The sequence below is a fragment of the Saccoglossus kowalevskii genome, chromosome 14 (assembly GCF_978046115.1).
Source record: "Saccoglossus kowalevskii chromosome 14, keSacKowa6.1, whole genome shotgun sequence".
Lineage (NCBI taxonomy): Eukaryota > Metazoa > Hemichordata > Enteropneusta > Harrimaniidae > Saccoglossus > Saccoglossus kowalevskii.
Window position 1 is genome coordinate 11,151,131 of NC_140654.1, and position 21,021 is coordinate 11,172,151.

Below are 21,021 nucleotides of genomic sequence, written 5' to 3' on the forward strand. Positions count from 1 at the left end.
GTTGTTGAATACTGATTAATGTTGTGGAATATTGATGAATGTGTTTGAACATTGGTGAATGTTGTAGAATATTGATGAATATTGTTGAATACTGATTAATGTTTTTTGAATATTGATGAATGTGTTTGAACATTGGTGAATGTTGTAGAATATTGATGAATATTGTTGAACATTGGTGAATGTTGTTGAATACTGATTAATGTTGTGGAATATTGATGAATGTGTTTGAACATTGGTGAATGTTGTAGAATATTGATGAATATTGTTGAACATTGGTGATGTTGTTGAATACTGATTAATGTTTTTGAATATTGATGAATGTGTTTGAACATTGGTGAATGTTGTAGAATATTGATGAATATTGTTGAACATTGGTGAATGTTGTTGAATACTGATTAATGTTGTGGAATATTGATGAATGTGTTTGAACATTGGTGATGTTGTTGAATACTGATTAATGTTTTTGAATATTGATGAATGTGTTTGAATGTTGTAGAATATTGATGAATATTGTTGAACATCGGTGAAGTTGTTGAATACTGATTAATGTTGTGGAATATTGATGAATGTTGAATAGTGATGAATATTGTTGAATATTGATGAATATTGTTGAACATTGGTAAACGTGGAATATTGATGAATATTGTTGAACATTGGTAAACATAGAATATTGATGAATATTGTTAAACATTGGTGATGTTGTTGAATACTGATTAATGTTGTGGAATATTGATGAATGTTGAATATTGATGAATATTGTTGAACATTGGTAAACGTGGAATATTGATGAATATTGTTGAACATGGAATATTGATGAATATTGTTGAACATTGGTAAACGTGGAATACTGATGAATATTGTTGAACATTGGTAAACATAGAATATTGATGAATATTGTTGAACATTGGTGATGTTGTTGAATACTGATTAATGTTTTTGAATATTGATGAATGTGTTTGAACATTGGTGAATGTTGTAGAATATTCATGAATATTGTTGAACATTGGTGAAGTTGTTGAATACTGATTAATGTTTTTGAATATTGATGAATGTGTTTGAACATTGGTGAATGTTGTAGAATATTGATGAATGTTGAAGAATATTAATGCATATTGTTGAACATTGGTGAATGTTGTAGAATAATGATGAATATTCTTGGACTTTGATTAAAGTTGTAGAATTTAAAAAAATCTGTTAAAAATTTGATAAATCCTAATGAATTTGAGCAAATATCACGAACAGAGTACACAAGGCGTTTGCATGAAAAAGAACACTGTATCATCAACAAAATTAGCCTACAAGGCATGCACAATAATACTGTGGCTCGGATTGATACAAAACTCTTGCAGTAATAACTCATGTCTGCTGACGTCAAGCTAAAGAGGAAATATCAGGAAATTATATATAATCATCTCTCTCATGTTACTGATGAACAACATGCTGACCATTGTGTTCTGCATCAGACACATTGCATGCTAGTTACATTGATGCTGTGATGATAGAAGAATGGGTCAAAATATGACACTTACCGTATGGTTGGCAGTCAATGTCTACTGTTGTCCCACCATCACATGTAGCACTGTGAAGACAAAAATATAGGAATTATTAAAAAATGAAACAATAAAAAGTGAAACACCGTATGGTTGGCAGTCAATGTCTACCGTTGTTCTACCACTACATGTAGAACTGTGAAGACAAAAATACAGGAATTGATAAGAAATGAAACATTTTTTCGATATTTTTAAGATTTTTGACTGGGTTCATTTTCACTGGATGTTGATAATACAACACTGAAAAATTGATTTTCTTCTTTCATAAATTCACTGTAATTGAATAATTATTTGTTTTCTAAACACCAGAACATCTCTTGTTTACAGTAGTCAGCAAGTATTATCCTAAAATGAAAATAATTGGAAGAATTCACCATATATGGAAACAAATTTAGGTCTCTTCCAATTACTTGATAGAAGACATGTTTTTGACAACTTGTTATGAGATTTTTCACCATTCGTGTACATATAAAACAGCACAACAACAAACTCTTTATTCATTTTCATTTTCATCTAATGTTCTTTCTCATTTAGAGAAAAAATATATTTTTAATTAATTAATTCACATCTAGAAATTTCTGTTAGAAATTCATCCAAAATAAAAAGATATATAGAAATAATATCCATTTTGATAAAAAACGCCTTGGTGGTACTGGTAATCAACATTAAATTTACAATATCAATTTCAACTGTGACAATTCACAAATTAAACTTTCCTAATCTACCTGACAATAGGAAATTATGGTCCAAGAACACACAAAATACACACAAATTTATTAAATTTTGCTCTAAAATATTAACAGGAAAAATAGTACCGGTTAATAACATCACCCACATTTTGAAATCTGAAATGAACATAATGTTCAGCTACTACTAATGAATGTTGCTATTTTGTAATAATAGTAATAATAATAATGAAAATACTGAATATTGAAATCATATCCTCATGTCATACCTTGTAGTTAACAGTCCATGTAAATGAGTATATTGAGTATTTGAGGGAAGAGGACTTTGCAGCACTGCATAGAGTGATCTTGAAGGCGCTGCACTGAAGGAAATATTTCTGTATGACCTGATAAAAGATGAACAAGTCATAACTACATTAAATACATTACATTCGTGTTTGTTATCAAGTTTAAGAATTATATAAAAAGTTGGATGGATCATGCGAGCATGTCAGAGATGCAATGTATGGTTCTAAAAATGCATTCATTTTGTTTTTCAGATCAAATTCAAAATGGTTGTCTGGTGGCCATTTTGAATACGGTCTGAAAAACAAACTGATGTTCTTCAATGAATCAAGTTTGAACAAAATCCTTCCATACATGACTAAAATCTGGTTCTAGAATGGCAGAAACATTTGATTTTGATGAACTTTTAACATTAAAATGGCTGCCAATTGGCCATTTTGCAAAACAAATGGACTAGCACATACATATACATGTATTTCAAGACGTATAATGTATGTGTGGAGTTTGAATGTGATATGACCAGACATGTCTGAGACACAGTGAAGATGCTTGCACGAACAAATAAACCAATGTGAAATAAAGTGTCAAGTTCATATACAAATTTGTAATCTATCTCCTGATGCTAAACTTATAATTACATACCTATATCCTATTCCACGACAAATCAAGTTACCATAGACAGGGTCAAAGTCACTTTCATCAATGCATAAGGGTAGCCAGTTATCCATGAAAACTTCCACGAATGACTGACCAAATGCAACATCAGCCTGGTTTCTGATTACTGTGATAAAAACAACATGTATCAGAATATTATTTCAACTGACTTATAGCTTTAGGCACTGTGGTTTACATTTTGAACAATAATAATCTGTAATCAATTAACATCCATTGGAATGGATGAAAATCGATACATGACAATAAAAAAAAATACAAAAAAAAAACACTAATAAAAATAGCTAATAACTACAAAAGAGAAAAAAAACAAAAAAACTATTACATTTATATATTAATAATAGTGACCCAATTATGTAATAGAATTATGATGGTGTTGCTGCCTCAATTCAAATGAAAATTTTAGGTATTGAGCAAGACGTATTGCCATTTTTTGGCAATTTTAATAATTGAACCATCATCACCATTTTGAAAAGCGGGTTAGCATTACACCCCATCATTACATTTGGAAATATTATGCTAGGAATGCATGTGGTCAATAATTTCTCTACTGTGAAACTATTTGCGGGTTTTAAGTGTGCAGGATGTGGTACTATCGTTGAACGTTTATCTGAAAATACTAGTGACACAGAAACCCGCAAAGAGTCTTTTGGACCAAAAAAAATTATAAATTATTTTTCAAGTGGTCATTTCAAATCAAAAAAGCGAGAAAAATAGGAAAACAGAAATGAAAGACAGTTTTATATCTGGAAAGGAAAATTATTGTTTCAGCGATATATGTGGTGTTTAGCTACTAGAGATTTGGAATCCTAAACACAGAAATGTTGTATACACATTTGTAAATTTTAAAAAACATTACTCCAATTGTTTTTGTCATCTATCAACTTTCTTGAAAAAATATAGACAATTTTACCCCCCCTCCCCCTTGTAGATTTGTGCATTAAAAAAAATTACCACATCGGTTTTTTTTTTTAAATGTTTTTGTGCCAGGCGACAGTTCTGGACATTGAGTGTCTGTGTTGTCTCTCCTGACTTTGTTTTGTATGTGCAAATTCCAAGTGCTGACACATAGTGTAGTTTTGCCACAGAAGTCATATTCATGTTTGGAACTACATGACAGGACTGTGTGGCCATCTCTCTATCAAATGGCAATTTAATGCGCTATTCTGGCGTCAACCAGGCTCGGTCGAACACAAGCACCTGTGGATCTTAATTCCCCAAAGTCGCATTCGTTAGTGAATGAATCATTTTTTTAAAGAAACTTTTTAAGCCTGATGCTAACAAAAGAAGACTTGGTGATCAAAGCGATAAGTGTATGAAGTGACAAAAAATTAACCGATGTTAAATTATGTTTCATTGTAATATATCCATTGAACTCACCACAACCGACTTCATCATAATCCATGACACACTCACTTACACCATTACATAGGCTAGATAGTGGAATACATTGTCCATCCGGGCAAGTATATTCAGTATCAGAGCAATAATCTAAAAAAACAATTAAACAAACTACATGAGTATGTGTAAGTTCATTAGATTTACACCAATTAAAATTTTCATAACTTGTTTTCAAGGTTGCAATTTTAATTGTAAAAGTCATCGATGTTTAATGGTTCCCAGTGGAATGTCTGTTGTGCCAAAATCCTAGCGAAAAAAAAGCAATTTATATAATGCAAGCGACTTGGAAGATAAAATGTCAAATTTATATGGATGTATAATGACGCACCACAACCACGTTCGTCTAGACCATTCGGGCATTCTATGGTTCCATTGCACACACTACTTTCTTCAATGCATGTATCAATAATTCCACAAGAAAACTGACCATCTGGACAGCCTGATTAGATAGAAAAAGTCAATAATTAGTTGCATAATTTCAAATCAACATTATACAGTATATCTACTTCGTACAGCAGTACCAGTAGTTTCCTTTGTGTCAAAGTCTTATTTATGTTATAGTTTTTGAAAAAAAAGAGTTTATTTTTATAAACCACTCTTGGACATGTGACCAAGAACATACTGTCCTGGGCTGAACATTTATTTTTGTAACTCCACACTTGTTTGGTTTGAACTTCAATATTTTTTATTTCATCAATTTTGGCCTTGACAATGGGTTCCCTCTAAACTTCAAGCCCTGTCTATGCATATTATCTGAAACCTATAGATTCCTAATATGCATATATATATATAGATTAGTAAATCTCTCGAAATTTTGTTCAAAATGGCAACTATCATTATTGAACATTTTTTTATTGATTACCATATTATGTGCGCAAAATCGTAAATGTAACAAAAAACACTAAAATCATTCAACAAAGTTAAGACATTTTGAGAAAAACACCATGATGTCACTGAGCCTTTACAAGAATGTTTGTTATTTTTAAAGACATCACACGAGGTTAACTTACAATTGGTGTACTCATCACTGATATCAAGACAGTCGTTTATTCCATCACACTGGAAAGACTCTGGAATACATTTCTTATTATCAGCACAAGGAAAGCCTTCATCACAGACTGAAATAATAGGCAAAATTGTCATCAGTGTGGAAATCATTTTATGTTGCTAAAATTCACAAGGGCAGTTCAACAGAGATATTCAGGAGTGTCATATAATGCAAATTAATTTTGATCATCATTTGTCACTATGGTTGAACAAGGTCAATCATTTTTTAGTAAATTGCTTAAAGTGCCTGTGAAATGGCTGCTATTTTCACGTCTAAAATTATCCATTGATACATAAATAATATTAATTTTTATGTTTCTAAGCATGAATTATTTTTTTAAGTGAAAAAATGTGTTTTAAACTCAATCTACGGCAACTTTATTTTTGTGTATTTTAAAACGAGGCTCCTCATTAGCTTCTCATTTGCATACAGAAATTCCCCTTGTGACGTCAGAAGGGGAAGTCGCATGGCAGCTTACATTGCCGATACGTGTAAATAAGGCAAATTTCTTGTGCAGTTTTCTCGTCTTTGACTAAATTTTCACTTATGTACTTGTTCGTCGAGGAGGAATGGACCATAATGAACACATAGTATCAATTTTTGTTGCGAAAATAGATAGATGCGAAATATGTCCGTTCTGGTGTAGCTGGTCACCGTGATCGTCACCGGCGCACATTTGTACACTGTCGCTGGACAAAATAGAATTTGACGTCGGAATTATCTCGTTATTTAGCAGGTTACTAGGCACGTCATTACACTGTTTTATTTCATTGATCGTCTGAGTAAAACTTTCAAAATTAAAATAAAAGAGAACATATTTTGACATTCTAAACATTAGACCATAGTGATCACTATAAAATAATTTAAAAAACGACAAATCACAGTTACTAAATAAATGACAGCCGCGTGGAAATAAATTGAAATTTTGTTGAAATAGGTGAACGCGTCGGGTCACGACGAGGGAAAGTGCGTTAAAAGCGGCGTTTAATTGGATAACAAAAATAATCGAAATCGACACACATACAGATAAATTCAGAGTGGATTCGAGTTACCGTGATCCATGGCGTGATTGTCATAATTATAACATCATATTAAAACTTTATTTGGTGGAAACACATTGACCAAGCCCGGATTCTTATTTCAGAAAATATTACGCAGATCAAGTTGCAAGCATGGAGGTAAAACAAGAACAGAGGTGTGAATTCGACATTCAACACCAATCACTAAACAATTCAGAAACTTTTAGCCCTCGAAAATGAAAACAATTAGCAGTGTGTAAGTGCTGTGTAATTTCCTGTTTGTCCGACGCTTCATTTTCGTGTCACTGTCAAAATTATTGCTACCTTTTACTTAACAGGGACTAAATAGTCTCTACAAAACGATAATCAGGATCGCAAAAAAGTAAACTCATTTGAAACACTTGCCGGACATCTCTCTCTCTTCTGAAATCCGCTTTGGTGATCATGGTCCGGAATCTATTTCTTTCAAAAGTGTTGCGCCAGGTTTATGTTGTCGGCGTTTCTCTTTAAACCTAGTTGTTTTTTCATGTTCGAGGACAGTTTTTCCAAAAAATGAATCTGAGGTTAAGTGGCTTTCGTCCACTGATGTCGCACCTTCCGATCGATTAGAAACGTGTGAATACTTATACTATGACTATACGTTTCACTGCAACTGCCCACAACACAACATCTAAAAACTCTCTCTCTCTCAAAAAAAAAGAAAATAGACAAAAAAAGAAAGAAAAAAAACGCCGACTGAAAAATGTATATCGTTTAGAAGTATACTGAATGACCAGTGTTATTACGGCTCAGGGGTATGACTTCCTCTCATATTTTGGCATTTTGGTGGCGCACTTTCGGCGAGAGTCGGAAATCCGGAAACAGTTGACCGTTTCAGGATAGGTGGGCGTGGCTACAGCACGAGAAATATCCCAAATTTACTTGGATACGAGTAATCATTTTCAGCAAAAAAATCAATAACTGCCCATTTCAGTGGGATACAGATCTAAAATGGGAAACATGAGGGTGGGCATTGCACAGGCACTTTAAATGACCATTTGTACATGCTGACCTGTGACACAAGGCACTTAATTAATTTTTGAATAAAAATATGACACAATAATCTCTCCATTTGAGGGGCAATTTGTCTACATATGCAAAAAAGGTAGTCACTGGTTACATTAGTCAATTAGCCTTTATATACAGTTTGACTTACAACAACATGAGTTGGGACTTACAAAGATGGTGAAAATGGGTAGGTGGTCTTTGATAAAGGTGACCACAAAAAAAGGCTCGACTGATCCATGCAAATGGCAGTTTATGGTGAATCTTAGGGTATTCATAAAAGCGGTTCATTTGTCCTAATACATGCTTGTAATATTCTATTATTCTTACACGTTTTGTTCTATACTTTAGGATTTCTCACTCTTTTCATATCTTTTACTGAGAAAGTATACTTTGGTGAAATTGGTCTGGTTATGTTGAATAAGGACTCTGATTGCCTACTACCATTTTTATGGTGAATCATAGTTGACCATGTGCAACCAATTATGGGTCAGAGTAATAATCAGAGACATCTCTATGCAATAATCAATTATTAAAAATAATTTTATTAGTAGAAAATTTATTATAAAATATTATAAGACAATGATAAGCACACTTACGTAATCCATTGGATGTCTCAACTAAGAGAGAAAATCCTATATCTGCTGGATTAGTGATGTAATCTGTGTCAAGCCTGATCCACATTGAATTACCGACTATTGTGAACATTCCCTGAGGATGTGTATTGTCCATATCAGTATATCTAGACACTACAGTGGATATATCATATGAGTCTTCACCCCACCCGATTAGGACAAAGTCAGTGAGTTGGAAATCGAGGAAAGTGACATCAAGGTAGCTATTTCCTGGTGGGCCTTGTACAATCCAATGACAGTTGCGGCTTTCTGGATATGGTGATGGGTAGTTAGTCGAATTAATGACACTGGAATTGCCTAAAAGGGTAATATCCCCACCGCATCTTGGAACAGTATCTGTTGAGTGAAAGAATCTGTGTTATATAGAGAAGTGATCCTATTTTTCTTGAACGAGCTAAGTAATTTCCATAATGGTCTGAGACATTGGATGTTACCATGGAAACATTTCAAAAACAAAATAATGCTATGTATCAAGTGAAGGACTAGAAACCAATTTAAGCCAAGCCCTGTGTAAGAACTGGAAACCTTGCTGTCTAATCTGAGGCCTGAATAAGAACTGGAAACCTTGCTGTCTAATCTGAGCCCTGTGTAAGAACTGGAAACCTTGCTGTCTAATCTGAGGCCTGAATAAGAACTGGAAACCTTGCTGTCTAATCTGAGGCCTGAATAAGAACTGGAAACCTTGCTGTCTAATCTGAGGCCTGAATAAGAACTGGAAACCTTGCTGTCTAATCTGAGGCCTGAATAAGAACTGGAAACCTTGCTGTCTAATCTGAGGCCTGAATAAGAACTGGAAACCTTGCTGTCTAATCTGAGGCCTGAATAAGAACTGGAAACCTTGCTGTCTAATCTGAGGCCTGAATAAGAACTGGAAACCTTGCTGTCTAATCTGAGGCCTAAATAAGAACTGGAAAGCTTGCTGTCTAATCTGAGGCCTGAATAAGAACTGGAAACCTTGCTGTCTAATCTGAGGCCTGAATAAGAACTGGAAACCTTGCTGTCTAATCTGAGGCCTGAATAAGAACTGGAAACCTTGCTGTCTAATCTGAGGCCTGAATAAGAACTGGAAACCTTGCTGTCTAATCTGAGGCCTGAATAAGAACTGGAAACTAAGCCATGTGTAAGAACTTTGAAAAACACTCACATGTCCTAAATATACCAGCCAAGTGTCCCCTCCCTGCCCGCCAGTCACTGGCACTTAGTGTATTTTGTCAGAGTGTATGCAATACAGACCTTGTGAAGAATTGATTTTCAGTGAGTTTCTTTGGCTTCCTCTATTTCATTTTTCACTGCTTCACATGTACCATTTTCAACATAAAAATCCTAAAGTCATTCACACTCTACCTAAAAAACTTTAATTTATTTTTGGGACCCGTGTCTCTCTCATTTGAATACATAGCCACATGTCCTAATTTTGCAGTATTACAAGAGGTATCTGTGCCCTACTTTATTAGGAAATGTGAATGAATATTTTAAGTATGCAATCAGAAAGTATGTGGAAACATCAACTTCCATTACAAGCCAGTCAACACTCTCACTGCATAATTTCTGTGACTATATTGAGGTATTCTTGTAATAACTTCATAGTACTTACCACTAAACTATAACAATCTTATGTGTTTTAAATCAATGTAGTAGTTTTTGATAGTGAACTCACCACAGTGTTGCATTTCATCAGATCCATCAGCACATTCTTCGTAATCATTGCAAACCCGGTCTTTGTTTATACAGTATCCATTGCTACAGTTGAAGTGATTTTCTGTACAGGCTACAATGAATGACAAAATGTGATTCACAATTATTTTCAAAATGACAGATAATGACACTGACAAACATAGCCAGAAATTCTAAATAACGGCAGTTCAGAAAACAGTATATACTTACAGCAGTTGAATTCATCACTGCCGTCTGGACAATCAAAATTACCATCACACACACTTGACAGAGACACACAGTAGTAGCTACGGCATGTGAATTCATACTCACTGCATACTAGAAGGTAAACAATAATTGTGTCAATTGATTTACTATTACTGTAAAATCTGTATTAGAAGCTGCGGCTTCTATTAAAATGGTACAATGCAACAGAGGGGATGCGACTTCAATTAGAGCATCTACACATATGAGAAATTGTGAATGTTTGGTGCTCAACTGCTCAAAAAGAATGGGTGCGACTTGTACAAGAGATGCGGCTTCTAATACAGATTTTACGGTATTACTAGTAGTTTCGAAATGCGTGGCTTTCATAGTGAGTAGTTTCCATGTGTAGAACATTGTCGAAGTAACTGGTCCATTCATTGGAGTTGAGAATTAGGAAATAAAACAATATCATTAAGCAGTCAGTAAAACTATGTATAGATGTGAATGTGTTCGAAAGACACATTTGAATAGTTTTATTTGTTCACATTCAAAAACGAGAACAATATAACATATCAGGAGTTTTTCTAGAAATAAAACTGCAAGAGGGAGCACTGCAATTTAGCGGCACAACCAAGTGGGGGAGATAAGGTTCTTCCTACCAGGGTGTGGAGTTTTTGATAATTCTAAGTTAAAATTTAGCATTCTATGGCTTCCTTGGGCCAAAATTACTATCAGACAGGTAACAGTTGAAGACTGTGGCCACATGTAATCCCTGGTCAATCAGAATTTTATGGTTGCCAGAGGATCTGCTCTCCAGGGTAAGGGAGCACATGGCCATAGCATGAGGGCGCTGCACCCCTATTCCCTTATTTAAAAAAGTCCCTGCATATGATGGAATTAGAATCATGTCAGTGAACAAAAACAATGATGCCGGCTGGAATCTTGTAAAACTATTTTCACTGGCATTTTGGGATAATTTATATCACTATATTATGAAGAAGTGGTCTAGTCCTAATCTCGTGATTTGTAATACTGACTTTTTCTTTCTTTTACTATTACATTCATTTTATATACATATTGCTATTAACCGATAGAAAATGTTATTTCTAAAGATGCAATAACAGGGTCCATAGCATCTACAACCAAGTGATTTCCAAGACTTTTCCAGACCTTTTCCTAAACTATTTTTGCATTTTTCCAAGACATTTTGACCCCTAGTTCAGGCCAACATCATCATCAAAGCTCAGCAAAGTTCTGAGGATATGGTAGTTCCCTGGAGAAAACGAGCCTTTCTAAAATGAATTAATAACTATGAAGAAATTTAAAGACTTATCAAAGATTTTTTTATTTTTACTGTAATTTAAAGACAACTCAAAGACTTTCCAGACCTCAACAAATCCAAAGACTTTCAAAGGATTCTCCCAACGCTATGGACCCTGAATAAAGGTATTATTATTATGATTTTATCATGAGAATACAACAAATTATTATACATCTGTCACCATAACACCATAAGTTACAGCGTGCCGTAATTTTGCGGGGTATTTACATCCTACTATATTAGGAAATGTGAATTTCAAATATGGAATGATTACGCGCATAAGCGTCTTCTAATAATAAAAACAAACATGGCTGCCACCAGGGTTTTACCCGACTCCACACAAAGAAGTTCACTGATTCTGTTCTAAACTTTTTGGATTTCGGCATTCCCATATTTATCATTGAGAGAAAAAGATAATATAATAATAAGGTCATTACGAGGATACCGCAAAGTATGCACTCAGACAGTACGCCATGGCATCGACTGACGCACAGTAGAGGTCAATACTCACACTATACTGTCTTCGTGCACACTTTTCGGTATTTTCATAACCTTATCGTATGCATACAATTTACCTGTACAAATTTACAATCAACTACGTTAATGTAATGTTTGTGCAAATAGTTTTGCAACATTCAGTTCAACATTTATCAAAGATCATGTATTATTGCAATTTCACAAATTTCAAAATTTGACGATGATCATTTGTGAATGGCGCTGACAGACATACTTACCATTGCAACCAATTTCATCACTTCCATCAGCACAGTCCACATGACGATTACACATATCCCAGAATGGAATGCACTCACCATTGTCGCACTGCCACTGCCAACTGGCACAATCTAATCAACAAAAACAGATGATTAATCTTTGGGAAACCATTATCGTTCCTACTTTCATTTGTCATGTATGTTTTATGCTTTTCTATACTGTAGAATACTTTATTTTCGCTATTTTCGCTGGAGGGATGATTCCGTGAAAATAAAATCCAGCGAATATACTTTTTTTCCTATATTTCACATTAAACTCATCAAAAATCAGTGAAAATAAATTCCATACAAAACGCCCAAAAAGCCTTCTCAGCGAAAATTAATTCCAGCGAAAATAAAAGTATTCCACAGTAATTTCTTTTTAAAATTTGAACCACATGAAAACACTTTCTCGTTGGTTTTAAGTCTTGAAAAATTGTTTTGAAACATTTTGTTCATTTAATGCTTTGAAATTATCAATTGGCAAAATAGTTCATTGACCCTAAGTACATAAATAGTTCATTGACCCTAAGTACATAAATAGAAACAAAGATTTATAAGATGAGGGTATGAAGTTAGCGATTTGTGATGAAGATAACATTTGAAATCATATGAACAGGTGAGTTTTGTGCGTACTGTGAGATCTCACATAATGCATGAAAAATCAAACAATTTGGTTTTAAAATTGAATTTCTTTTTTATAGTTCAATGTTGAAATGTCACTTTTACTATCATCAAATGTGTATAGCACATTATTAAAGGGGAACCACTCAATCCCAGGGATTGCACCAAAGAATCATGGGACACTATTGTTTATGTTGTTTACAATGTTAATCTATCTTTTGTTATCCATTGTTATTTTAATCCAGAAAGTAAATTTGTTGTGAAATTAAGCTTAACTGGAAGGTGCCCCTTTAAGCATGGAAATACTCCAAAATATTTGTGCGTTTGCCCAATGCACGTGATGTTTTGACATCATTACAACTATGAGGTTTGCTTGTCATGTTTTTATGCTTTATTTCACATATAATGCAGGAACTCGAGTGAAAAGAAAATTGTCTATTAAGAGATGCATTATCATAACATAACAAACATACTAAAACAAATGAAGAGTTCATCTCAGACTGAGTGCCCTAATACAAGTGCCTTTGCTTATTCGCAAAGCATGTAATATCTAAGTTTTGCATGTTTGAAAATGACAATAATCAAACCAATTCCAAATGTCTATTGCATGACTGTGATGCCACAGGTTAAAAATTGATGAAAGCACAGATCTTAAACGCACGTTAAAGAACAAAAATATTGAAGACACATACCCTTACATTATGTTAGTCGATTATAAAGGAAATAGGCGATACTTACCGCAATTTTCTTCATCCAGTCCATTAGAACAATCAGCTTTTCCATCACATTGGTAGTTTATATTGATACATTCATCACTACAGTCAAATTGTAGATCAGAACAATCTGAAAACAACAAACCATGAATGGCATAGTCCCTGTTAGTTATTAGTATCAACTTTAGGATATATAGTTTTGTTTATAGTAATATAGTTGGAACATAAACATGTCAGAGATATGAATCCAGAAGCTGATGCTTGATTATGATGATTTTTAACATTAAAATGGTTGACATTCAGTCATCTTGTATCTGATCACCAAAAGAGTACTTGTCCATATTGAGAGATATCACTCTGGAACAGCAATAATTAAAAACAAAATGGCCATTATGAATACATCTGTATATCTATGACATGATGTATAATGAATATATAAAATTTGAACATAATCAGTCAAAGCATGTCATATATATGGCTCTAGAACAGCATAATAATTAAAACAAAATGGCCACAAGTCGGCCATTTTGAAATTCTATCTAAAAAAACTAAAAAGATGTGCATAAAGGTCCCATGATGTCCAATGTATGTACCAAGTTTGAAAAAAATCTATTTGTAAACAGCCGAGATCTAGTTCCTGAATGCCAGAAATGCTTGATTTCAGTACAAAAACGACCGACATTCAAATCAGATCATGAAACAAATTGATATGCATATGTATAATACCAGAGGTACATTACTTGGAGTTTGCAACGCGCATAGTACTGTATGGTAACATCATGTCAAGATCCCATTCAAGTCTCATCTCGTAGATAGCGAGACTGATGCTACGACCTTCTGACATGACATAGGCGGTTTGTAATAAAACAATAAAACATGTATTACCACATTCATAGTGAAAAAATGTAATACATCGAAAATGTACAGTAAATATAGTTATTGAACCCGTCATATCGTGAGCAGCTATTTTGATCCACCTGGACATCTCAGTATTCTAGTTACCTCAGCATGCACATTCGCATTTTTCTGAGTTGGAACGCTTATGCGAGAGCGAGATTGAAACGGGATCTTGGTATCATGTCACCGTAGTTGCAAACCCCAAGTAATGTACCTCTGATAATACGTATGTATGATGCATGTGTGAAGTTTGAATGTAATTGGTCCAGGCATGTCTAAGATATAGGACGCATGCACAGAGGTCCATAAGTCCCCGTCCAAATTAAAAGATTGGGAAAATATAAACATTCCTAGCTGTCAATAACAAGGATTGCACCAGGGAAACCTGTGAGACCATTGTTTATGTTGTTTACACCATTATTCTGTCTTTTGCTTCTATTGTAAGTCTAATCTCGTAAGTAAATTTACTTTTAGGTTCAACATCACAAGAAGTAGAGGCGTTTCATATTGACTGTCCTGTTTGAAGAATCTACAACACTAATCTGACAAATGCTGACCCAGTATTTCTTGTACAACTATAAACTTCAACAAAGAATTTATTGTCTCTGTTTTATCACTTTATTTACATTTTTTCTGTTCAAATAGAAATGTATTTTCTTTATTCAGCTATACTAATTTAATGTTTATCTCATCTTAAAAAACTATCAGTTTAGAGGATTATTTTACAAACATTAAAAATATCAAACTCTAGGAAATAATTAGTAATTATCGTCTAAGTAACCATTCACTGAGAATTAAAACAGGGTGTCATACTCAGTTACCAGCAAATGAAAGGGTATGTTTTTCGGTAACACAAATCTGATCTATCTATGCTATCTATCTATCTATGCTCTGTCTCTGCCCAGCACAGAAACATATCATTCATGGAAGCAAGGAAAATATCCTAAAATTTCAAAAAAATTAACCATGACGACAAATTCAGATTTATCATGAGCAATAAATCCCTGTCAATTCCTTCAGGCCAATAATTGTGAATCTGTTTTGAATCTAGATTTGACATTTTTCTCTGTAAGTGTATTTACTTTGTAATGTCATTTTTCATGTTTTTTGTGTGTATTGTATCCAATATCATCAATTCTAATGGATGTTAATTGATGAGATAAATATTTATAGTGTAGGGAAGGTAGGTTATAAGAGGAAACTTACCACAGCCCATTTCATCAGTATTGTCACCGCAGTCATTTATACCATTACATACATGAACATCATACACAGTATGTCCATTTTGACAGGTAAATGGATCTGTAAACGAGAAAATTGGTCATGAAAATATAACACTTTTCAGTTAAACAAATGACATATTGAATATACTGGTATATTTAAGTTCTATACAACCATAAATTGCACTGTTGCACTGTTATACACAGTAATGTAATTGTTTGCACTTACCACAGAATGCTTCATCTTCACCGAGTGGACAATCAATAACATTATCACAAAGACTATCCCAATTAACACAAGGTCCATTTGCGCACTGGAATTGTATGGTTGGATGGCATGCTAAAAAGTAGTGAAATAAAACAGCAGATGAAATTCATTATTCAACAAGTGCTTGGCATATTTATATATTACCAATTTTACAAATGTCTCTGAATTTAACACTGAATGTACTGTCTCATGATATCATAATAGGTGATTTTCTGTTCACTGCCAATTTCTTGCATAATACATGAAAAATGCAGTTTGCTGCAAAAATTAAGTTACTGTCGAATATTCTTTATTTTCGCTTGGAATTAGTTTTCGCTATTTTCGCAGAAGGAATGATTCAGTGAAGATAAAATCCATTGAAACATACCTTTTTTCCTATATTTTACATTCAACTTGTCAAAAATCAGTGAAAATAAATTACATACAAAAATGTCTTTTCAGCTAAAATAAAGTATTTTACAGTATTTGATTTTGAGCTTGATTTTTTCTTTTTTCATACTTTAATGTAGAAATGCCCATTTTTCATTAAGGAATATTGCATTGAGATGAACTTAATTTATCAAAATTGACCATCATCAAAGGTGTACAGCACATTATTGAGCATGGAAATATCCAAAAAATTGTTTGTCAAATCCCATGCAATGTTTTAATGCTGACGTTATGACCTGCGTTAGTCCTGTTTTTACAATTTCAAACATAACATGAAATCTCACAATGAACAGAAAATAGGATATACTGAAGTGTAATGATTATACATCACATACATGGAGGAAATGAGTCCTAAGTGATGTTAACAGCACATGGTAGAAATGCAAATGCTCATCATTTTTTGGAGACACTGCCCTCAGTGTTGGTAATTTAGCCAATTTTATGACATCATTTTTTGGAGACACTGCCCTCAGTGTTGGTAATTTAGCCAATTTTATGACATCATTTTTTGGAGACACTGCCCTCAGTGTTGGTAATTTAGCCAATTTTATGACATCATTTTTTGGAGACACTGCCCTCAGTGTTGGTAATTTAGCCAATTTTATGACATCATTTTTTGGAAACTCTGCCCTCAGTGTTGGTAATTTAGCCAATTTTATGACATCATTTTTTGGAGACACTGCCCTCAGTGTTGGTAATTTAGCCAATTTTATGACATCATTTTTTGGAGACACTACCTTCAGTGTTGGTAAATTAGCCAATTTTATGACATCATTTTTTGGAAACACTGCTCTCAGTGTTGGTAAATTAGCCAATTTTATGACATCATTTTTTGGAGACACTGCCCTCAGTGTTGGTAATTTAGCCAATTTTATGACATCATTTTTTGGAGACACTGCTCTCAGTGTTGGTAATTTAGCCAATTTTATGACATTTTTTGGAGACACTGCTCTCACTGTTGGTAATTTAGCCAATTTTATGACATCATTTTTTGGAGACACTGCTCTCAGTGTTGGTAATTTGGCCAATTTTATGACATCATTTTTTGGAGACACTGCCCTCAGTGTTGGTAATTTAGCCAATTTTATGACATCATTTTTTGGAGACACTGCCCTCAGTGTTGGTAAATTAGCCAATTTTATGACATCATTTTTTGGAGACACTGCCCTCAGTGTTGGTAATTTAGCCAATTTTATGACATCATTTTTGGAAACACTGCCCTCAGTGTTGGTAATTTAGCCAATTTTATGACATCATTTTTTGGAGACACTGCCTTCAGTGTTGGTAAATTAGCCAATTTTATGACATCATTTTTTGGAAACACTGCTCTCAGTGTTGGTAAATTAGCCAATTTTATGACATCATTTTTTGGAGACACTGCCCTCAGTGTTGGTAATTTAGCCAATTTTATGACATCATTTTTTGGAGACACTGCTCTCAGTGTTGGTAATTTAGCCAATTTATGACATCATTTTTTGGAGACACTGCCCTCAGTGTTGGTAATTTAGCCAATTTTATGACATCATTTTTTGGAGACAATGCTCTCAGTGTTGGTAATTTAGCCAATTTTATGACATCATTTTTTGGAGACACTGCTCTCAGTGTTGGTAATTTAGCCAATTTTATGACATCATTTTTTGGAGACACTGCTCTCAGTGTTGGTAATTTAGCCAATTTTATGACATCATTTTTTGGAGACACTGCTCTCAGTGTTGGTAATTTGGCCAATTTTATGACATCATTTTTTGGAGACACTGCTCTCAGTGTTGGTAATTTAGCCAATTTTATGACATCATTTTTTGGAGACACTGCTCTCAGTGTTGATAATTTAGCCAATTTTATGACATCATTTTTTGGAGACACTGTTCTCAGTGTTGGTAATTTAGCCAATTTTATGACATCATTTTTGGAAACACTGCCCTCAGTGTTGGTAATTTAGCCAATTTTATGACATCATTTTTTGGAGACACTGCCTTCAGTGTTGGTAATTTAGCCAATTTTATGACATCATTTTTTGGAGACACTGCTCTCAGTGTTGGTAATTTAGCCAATTTTATGACATTTTTTGGAGACACTGCTCTCACTGTTGGTAATTTAGCCAATTTTATGACATCATTTTTTGGAGACACTGCTCTCAGTGTTGATAATTTAGCCAATTTTATGACATCATTTTTTGGAGACACTGTTCTCAGTGTTGGTAATTTAGCCAATTTTATGACATCATTTTTGGAAACACTGCCCTCAGTGTTGGTAATTTAGCCAATTTTATGACATCATTTTTTGGAGACACTGCCTTCAGTGTTGGTAATTTAGCCAATTTTATGACATCATTTTTTGGAGACACTGCTCTCAGTGTTGGTAATTTAGCCAATTTTATGACATCATTTTTTGGAGACACTGCCTTCAGTGTTGGTAATTTAGCCAATTTTATGACATCATTTTTTGGAGACACTGCTCTCAGTGTTGGTAATTTAGCCAATTTTATGACATCATTTTTTGGAGACACTGCCCTCAGTGTTGGTAATTTAGCCAATTTTATGACACTCAATGTGGATGGAAAATTAAATATGCAAATTTCATATTTGTATACCCTTTTTCGAACAATACTATAAAGTACTTACTACAGTGTATTTCATCAGAGAAATCTCCACAATTGTTCTGACCATCACAGAATAGTTTCATGTCGCTTATACAGACGGTGTTTCCACACTGATAAGAATCTGGCTCAACATCACTACATGCTACAATAAAAATGATTATATTGAATGAATTCAGGTATCTCATTAATTATTCATGCCAGACATGCTTATTTCACATTATAACCTAGCCAACATTTAAGAGAGACAAGTGTATGTAGAAATCCAATGAAAATTACTTGAGCTATAAATGCCATAAAAAATGTTGATTAAATGAGAGACACTGAGACTGGTTACCAATGACATGGCATGACATCTTGGGGATTGATAAATGAGACTTTCACAAATACCGGTAGACAATTTTGGCTCAACTAATTACCTCTGTATTAAAACAGACCAATTTTCCCAAACACTTCAACAGTGTTCATCTTAGACAGGTTTAGCTGTATGCAAGATCTCTATAAACTGAATACCTCTATAAACTTGACCATTTTTTCCAAATCCTTCAATGGTGTTCATATTTTCTGCTGTGTGCAAGATCTCTATAAACTGACCAATATTCCCAAACCTTAAAATGGTGTTCATATTAGACAGGTTTAGCTTTAAGCAAGACATCTATAAACTGACCAATTTTCCAAAATCCTTCAATGGTGTTCATCTTAGACAGGTTTAAATAATTACAAGACTGCTATAAACAGAACACCCCCCATGAACAGACCAATTTTTTCCAAATCCTCCAATGGTGTTCATATTAGACAGGTTTAGCTGTATACAATAACTCTATAAACAGATTGATTTTTCCTAACTTCAATGGTGTTCATAAGATGTGTACTGAATGCTTACATTTGTCTGTACCATCAGACAGCATCAGGAAAAATCCTTTGTCACTAACAGACCCATCACTGTTGAAAGTGATCCATATGGATTCATCATCTGATATGTATGTCCCTGGAAGTGTGGTACCAGATATGCTGTTGAGTCTCACCGATGATGGTGCCGAGCTATTGACGCCAACTCCGATGCTCACAGTGTCAAAACCCATTTCAGTTTTGAATTCAAGAAACTTCACTACAACGCTTTTTCCTCCGTCGTTACTGACAATCCACAGGCATTCCGTGTCCCCTGGGTAATAATACGGGTAGTTCGGCGAAGTGATATTTACAATTTCACCTGGACTGAAAATAATGTATTCCAGACAAGGCTCTGAAAACAATGAGATAAAAATGGTTAATGCTTATCAATAAAACATATGTCAGCGTTGTTATTGTTATGTGCAGTATGGTGTGGTCAGACTGGGTCGAAATGGGGACTAATAATGCCAAATTCTGCTAGTTCAAATATCACACTAAATTACAGAAAATTTAGATTTTCAGCATCACTGACTAAGCTATAATATAATAAATGGTATAAAAACTATTATTACACATCTGTCACAGTAACAACATTAGTTACAGCATGCCGTAATTTTGCGGTATTTTACAGAGGATTTTCACGTGTAAGTGTTCTCTTATAGTAAAAACAAACATGGCTGCCACAATGGTTTGAACAGTCTCCACACAAAGTAGTTTGCTGATTCTGGTCCAAACTTTTTTGATTTCGGCATTCCCATGATGTATCCTTGGAAGGATAAGATGTATAATAATATGGTTATTACGAGGATACCTCAAAGTAGGCACTCAGACAGTACGGCGTCGCATTGACCTTCACTGCGTGTCTGTCAATACTCCAATACTGTCTTCGTGCATACTTTAAGGTATCTTTGTAATGACCTCATATTATCATGATCAATACAACTGTTAAAGAAAATTATATTCAATATTTTTATACTATAAAAGGTTCTCACCACCGCAGCCCATTTCATCTTCAGCTCCAATACAGTCATCAATGTCGTCACAAACCTTTTCTAGTGGGATACACAGTCCATTTGGACACTCGTATTTTCCTAGGCATTCTGCAAAGAT

The 21,021-nt window shown here is 34.1% G+C and overlaps 1 protein-coding gene across 1 annotated transcript in view; it reads right to left on the reverse strand.

Moving 5' to 3' along the window:
• LOC100377183 (uncharacterized) overlaps positions 1-21,021 on the reverse strand; it is a 100,660-nt gene that overhangs the window by 10,997 nt on the left and 68,642 nt on the right. Inside the window, exons 46-61 of the mRNA XM_085507458.1 lie at positions 20,904-21,011; positions 19,904-20,263; positions 19,046-19,165; positions 15,957-16,067; positions 15,714-15,809; positions 13,636-13,740; positions 12,256-12,366; positions 10,225-10,332; positions 9,998-10,108; positions 8,305-8,676; positions 5,605-5,712; positions 4,923-5,033; positions 4,574-4,684; positions 3,164-3,302; positions 2,506-2,622; positions 1,530-1,579 (exon numbers count right to left, since the gene is read on the reverse strand). Coding sequence (XP_085363584.1) covers positions 1,530-1,579; positions 2,506-2,622; positions 3,164-3,302; positions 4,574-4,684; positions 4,923-5,033; positions 5,605-5,712; positions 8,305-8,676; positions 9,998-10,108; positions 10,225-10,332; positions 12,256-12,366; positions 13,636-13,740; positions 15,714-15,809; positions 15,957-16,067; positions 19,046-19,165; positions 19,904-20,263; positions 20,904-21,011 — 2,238 coding nt within the window. The remainder of the gene's footprint in view (positions 1-1,529; positions 1,580-2,505; positions 2,623-3,163; positions 3,303-4,573; positions 4,685-4,922; positions 5,034-5,604; positions 5,713-8,304; positions 8,677-9,997; positions 10,109-10,224; positions 10,333-12,255; positions 12,367-13,635; positions 13,741-15,713; positions 15,810-15,956; positions 16,068-19,045; positions 19,166-19,903; positions 20,264-20,903; positions 21,012-21,021) is intronic.